Source organism: Glycine max, chromosome 4 (genome assembly GCF_000004515.6).
Source record: "Glycine max cultivar Williams 82 chromosome 4, Glycine_max_v4.0, whole genome shotgun sequence".
Taxonomy (NCBI): Eukaryota; Viridiplantae; Streptophyta; class Magnoliopsida; order Fabales; family Fabaceae; genus Glycine; species Glycine max.
In genome coordinates this window covers 21,768,968-21,774,793 of record NC_016091.4, presented here as the reverse complement: position 1 = coordinate 21,774,793, position 5,826 = coordinate 21,768,968, and the positions used below count along the sequence as shown (strand labels likewise).

Here is a 5,826-nt window from a genome sequence, read left to right as displayed (position 1 = left end):
ATGTGTGGCTGTGTGTGTTTGTTTTTGTGTGTGTGTGTTTCTGTGTGTGTGTGTTTCTGTGTGTATGTGTTTCTGTGTGTGTGTGTGTGTTTCTGTGTGTGTGTGTGTGTTGAAGAACCTGCCCCAAGACACAGCAGACACTTGTGCATACAGGATGCTGCTGCTGCTGCTGCATACAGGATGTTGTTGCTGCTGTCCTTTGCATACAGGACAGCAGACACTTGTATTGAAGAACCAAGCCAATTCATATTGTTGTTGAGGTTATACGAACCGGCTCTCCACGCAATCGAGAGAATGTTGCTGTTGTCTTGTGGTCACTATGCACCAGAGATCCACTGCAATTAAAACTAACGAAAGAACATGGTGCAGAAGCAGCACTGCAGGAGTTGTCAGAAAATGGAACTGATAGAGCTAAGATAAAAGCTGGAAGCATATTGGAACTCTTGCAGCGAATGGAAGGGGTTGATAATCTGCAGAGTTCATAGTCTCAAAGTATGGAGGCTGGAGGGCATTGGAGGAAGGCATTAGAGAAAGCCAAGACTCTATTTGGTGGAGGGACCTGCTATCAAGTCAGCAGCAACAGCAGAACCAGGTAGTCAAAACGGAAAGAAATTGGAAGGTGGAAGGTGGGGAGAAGTTAATATTTTGGGAGGACCCTTGGACACAAAATGCTATACCATTAATGGACAAATAACCAAGGTTGTACCGAATTTCTGATCAACAGAAACAAATCATTATGAATATGGGGAATAACACCAACGGCGGATGGGAGTGGAAGCTATCTTGGAGGACGGCTCTTTTTGATAGTGAAATTCAAATGGCAGATAATTTCCTTGGAGAACTATCACAGCAGCAGATTCAGCCAAATAGGGAGGATAGGTGCAGCTGGAAGCATGATCAAACTGGATACTACTCAACAAAAAGCGGATATGACTTGATATGGGAAGCACAAATGGGAGCTAATCAGAATTTGGACTTTGTGGACATTTGGAAGCTCAAAATACCAAGTAAATCACTGGTTTTTGCTTGGAGGCTAATTAGGGACAAACTTCCAACTAGGATGAATCTTAGAAGGTGGCAGGTTGTGATAATTAAATGAGGTATAGTGCCCATTTTGTGGAGATGTAGAGGAGGAGCCTGCCCATTTAGAAATATGGAGACAGACTTTGGAACACATTTTAATCAGTGGTCCTCCAACCTAAAAGAAGTGTTTAGTAAATAGGCTGTAGAGGATTCACAATCTATGTATCAATTAGCTTGTTGTAAATGGTTCTGTTATAAAACAGCAACCAAATGCACATTTATATCTACCAATGTAATCTTAGTACCACTGGTAGTTTTCAATATATATAATATCTAATTTTGCTGAGCAAAAAAAAAGGGAATTTGCGGACAAGACAGCTGGAGAAAGGCTTTGCCCAGCCCTACAACTATTGGTCTAGTAATTTATCAACAACATTTTTTTATTAGGGTAGTAGTGCAGGGTTATTGTATTCTATTTAGATTGGCCACTAATTCGTAGGACCTATGCTTCTGCTAGTCTGCTGGTTTCTACCTTGTATATTTAGTACCTCTGGTACTCACAGTTATTAATACAAATTATAATTTTGCTAATAAAAAAAAGATAATACAAGAGAGAGAGAAGGGCAGTGGCAGTCACAACATATATATAGAGAAGGGCAGCAGATAAAATTACAAAAACATTCAACACTAACAATGAACAAGTTATGAGAGTTTAAATCATAGTAAATACTTCAAAGATATCAGTCCAATGAAACAAAGGTCATGTAGACAGGCATAGCATAAGTTACAAATATACCAGTAATGCATACAACAACAATTTCAAATTAGTTTTTGAATCAAAGATATAAATACCTGACTTTGAGGCTTCAAAGATATAATCAAAGCACTTCCGCAGCAACGCCAATTAGCAGTAGTAAATGATAGCCCTAAAAAAAACAATACAGAAATTAGCCACAGTGTATTTAAAGCCTTTTATCAACAATATGACTCTCACTTCATGGTGATAAATTGACTCTCAAAAGACATTATACTGAGAGTGTATTTAAAACCTTTTTCAGTCATTCTATCAAACAGCTCATTGATAATTTTTTAAGAATACATATCATATGAATGTAAATGACATACCTCTATCCCAAGTGGAAGTCACTCTTAAGAAATCTCTTCAAGTTCAATTGTGGGAGGCAGCTTATGCATATGAATCTATGTTGAGACAAAAGGCTAGAATTAAGTGGCTAAAAGAAGGGGACAACAACTCTACTTATTTTCACAGATTGATCAATCATAGAAGAAGAAAAAATGTTATTCCAGGTATTTTCATGGATGGTGTGTGGATTCAAGATAAATTACTCTAAAAGCCACTTTGGTTGTTTGGGTAAATCAGCAAGTTGGTGCAGGGAAGCTGCCCAATTCCTTAATTGCAGTACTTTGGAATTTCCTTTTACTTATCTTGGAATTCCAGTTGGGGTGTCCTCTAAGAGCTGGATCGTGTGGCAGCCTATTGTAAGGAAGTTTGAAGTCAAACTTGCAAAATGGAAGCAAAGAACTCTATCAATGGGGGGCAGAATCACTCTTATTAATTCTGTCCTCTCAGCCTTACCTATCTACCTTCTATCCTTCTTTAGGATCCCCAAAAAAGTGGTGCAAAAAATTGTCTCCATCCAGAGAAATTTTCTGTGGGGAAGTCACCAAGAGGCCAGCAAGATTCCTTGGGTGAAGTGGGACAAAGTTTGTCTTCCTAAGAACAAAGGGGGTCTAGGGATTAAAGACTTATCTTTATTTAATGCGTAGGACAGACCCTTGGGGGATGATTAAAGACTTATCTTTTGAAGCAGCAGTTGCATCAAATTGATATTTCAGCCCAGGACAGACCCTTGGGGGATGATGAAGTGCAGACCATGAAGTCCATTCAGTAGGAATTGTGGGAGATTTCTTTTGCTCATGAATCAATCTTGAGACAAAAATCAAGGATCAGATGGCTCAGGGAAGGTGATAATAACACGGCCTTTTTCCATAAATCTATCAACTTCAGAAGACACTACAATGCAATTCAAGGTATGTTCATTGAAGGCACATGGGTTCAGAACCCAAAATTGATTAAGGATCAAGTTGTAAGCTTCTTTTCTGCCAGATTCTTGAGGGAGGAGTTGATTGCCCCATTTTCAGATCTTGATCTTAGGGAGGCTGTGTGGAGTTGCAGTGGAGATAAATGTCCTGGGCCGGATGGCTTCAATTTTAACTTCATCAAAGAGTTTTGGGAGATTTTCAAACTAGATTTCAGGAGGTTTGTAGATGAGTTTCATGTCAATGGAAGATTTCCTAAGGGTAGTAATGCATCCTTCTTGGCTTTAATTCCTAAAATCAATCACCCATAGTCTTTTGATGACTATAGGCCCATCTCCCTCATTTGTTGTATGTATAAGATCATTGCTAAATTACTGGCCAATAGGTTAAGAAAATTATTGCCTGGAGTCATTGATAAGAGACAAACAGCTTTCATAAAGGATAGACACATCCTTCATGGAACTTTGATTCTCAATTAAGCAATAGAGGAAGCGAAAAGAAGTAAAAAACCAGATTTGGTGTTTAAGGTGGACTTTGCAAAGGCTTATGACTCTGTTTCATGGAACTTTCTGGATTATATGATGGTCAGAATGGGGTTCTGTCCTATATGGAGGAAATGGATCAATGCTTGCAATCAATCAGCTTCTATATCCATTCTGATAAATGGCAGCCCCTCAAATGAATTTGCCCCCACTAGAGGTTTGAGGCAAGGGGACCCCTTAGCCCCTTTTCTTTTCAATATTGTGGCTAAAGGCTTGACTGGCATGATGAGGACAGCTCTATCCAAAGGTCTGTACAGCAGTTATTTAGTAGGAAAGCAGAAGGTGCCAGTAAACATTCTGCAATATGCAGATGATACTGTCTTTGTGGGAGAAGCTTCATGGGATAATGTGTTTGTCATGAAGGCAATGCTTAGAGGCTTTGAAATGGTATCTGGGTTGAAGATTAATTTTTCCAAGAGCAGTGTGGGGATTTTTGGTGCTGATACCAATTGGGTTCTTGATGCAGCTCACTTTCTCAAGTGCAGGCAGATGGAGATTCCCTTTCAGTTCTTGGGGATTCCTCTAGGGGCTAAGTCTTCTAGCTGCTTGGTGTGGAAACCTTTGATTAAAAAATTTGAATCAAAGCTGTCTAAGTGGAAGCAGAGAGCTCTATCAATGGCAGCGAAGGTCACATTGATAAATTCAGTGTTAACTGCTCTACCAATTTTTTTAGAATTCCTCAAAAAGTAGCTCATAAAGTGAGATCCTTACAAAGGAATTTTCTGTGGGGGGGCTCTCAAGACCTCACCAAAATCGCCTGGGTGAAATGGAAAGATATCTGCCTTCCAAAGGAGTTGGGGGTCTTGGGATTAAGGATATCTCTAGTTTTAATGCTGCCTTGTTGGGTAGATGGTTATGGGCTTTAGCCTCTACTCAAGATCAGCTGTGGGCTAGAATTCTTATCTCAAAATATGGTGGCTGGGCAGATCTTAACAATGGCAGTGATACACCTTGGCACTCTCATTGGTGGAAGGATATTCGAAAAGTAAGTAAGCAACCTGAATTTAGCCCTATTCATCAGCATCTGGTTTGGAAGGTAGGGGATGGAAGCATAGTCAAATTCTGGAAGGATAAATGGCTTGGGGTTGATTCAAACCTTGAGCAGCAGTTTAATCAGCTGTTTCTCATCAGTAAACAACAGACCAGTTCTATCTCCAATATGGGTATCATGTCTCATGGTCATTGGTGCTGGGATTTAAAATTGAGAAGAAACTTATTTGATCATGAACAGGGTGCAGCTGTGGTTTTTATGGAAATCATTAGTAACGTTCACATTCAACCTCAAATGAAGGACACCTTGAGATGGACAGCTGAACCTTCAGGTTTATACTCAACTAGGTTAGCTTATAGATTGATAATCACTGCTAACAGCAATCATCCTCAGGCCAATATATACAAGACAATTTGGAGGCTTAACATCCCTTCAAGAGCTGCGATTTTCGCTTGGAGACTTATCAAAAATAGATTACCCACTAGACATAATCTCCTAAGAAGAAATGTCCCCATTCAAGAGCAGCATTGCCCCTTATGTGGATCTCATCAAGAGGAAGCTGGGCATCTATATTTTCACTATAAATTGACTAATGGTCTTTGGTGGGAATCAATGAGGTGGAAGCGAGTGGTTGGACCCCTAGCAGCTTTTCCAACAGCTCATTACACTCAATTCTGTGATGGCTTTGGTGCTGGGAAGAATCAAAACAGATGGCACAGATGGTGGATTGCTTTAACAAGCTCAATATGGAAGAATAGGAATCTCCTCATATTCCAAGGCAAAAGATTTGAAACACCAAAAGTCATGGAGGATGCTTTATTCCTTTTATGGTCATGGTTGAAGTCTAGGGTTATCCAAGAGCTGGAAGAAATAAGAATCAGACCTACACTTGGTGACCAGTGGGTGTGGGAAGCTGACCCATCTGGTCAGTACTCAGCTAAGAGTGCATACAATGTAATTAGACAGCATGTACCTGTGGAGGGTCAGGGGGAAGAGTTTAAGGAACTATGGAAGCTCAAGGTTCCCTCTAAAGCAGTTGTGTTTGTTTGGAGATTGCTTATGGATAGGCTACCGACTAGAGAAAACCTGAGGAAGAAGCAAATTGACATGCAGGATTACTCATGGCTAACAATCAAGACCAGCCTTGGTCTAGAATTTTAATCTCTAAGTATGGTGGGTGGAAGGAGTTGATTTGTGGTGGAAAGAGGA

The 5,826-nt window shown here is 40.1% G+C and overlaps 1 protein-coding gene across 1 annotated transcript; it reads left to right on the top strand.

Moving 5' to 3' along the window:
- Nucleotides 1-742: 742 nt before the first annotated feature.
- Nucleotides 743-1,099, top strand: LOC102665481 (uncharacterized). Its single transcript, XM_006579174.1, has one exon. The coding sequence runs from the start codon at nucleotides 743-745 to the stop codon at nucleotides 1,097-1,099; it is 357 nt and encodes a 118-aa protein (XP_006579237.1).
- The last annotated feature ends 4,727 nt before the right edge of the window (nucleotides 1,100-5,826 follow it).

Excerpts from the sequence above, each read along its gene's own strand:
- LOC102665481 (XM_006579174.1), top strand. The coding sequence starts at position 743 with ATGGGGAATAACACCAACGGCGGATGGGAGTGGAAGCTATCTTGGAGG.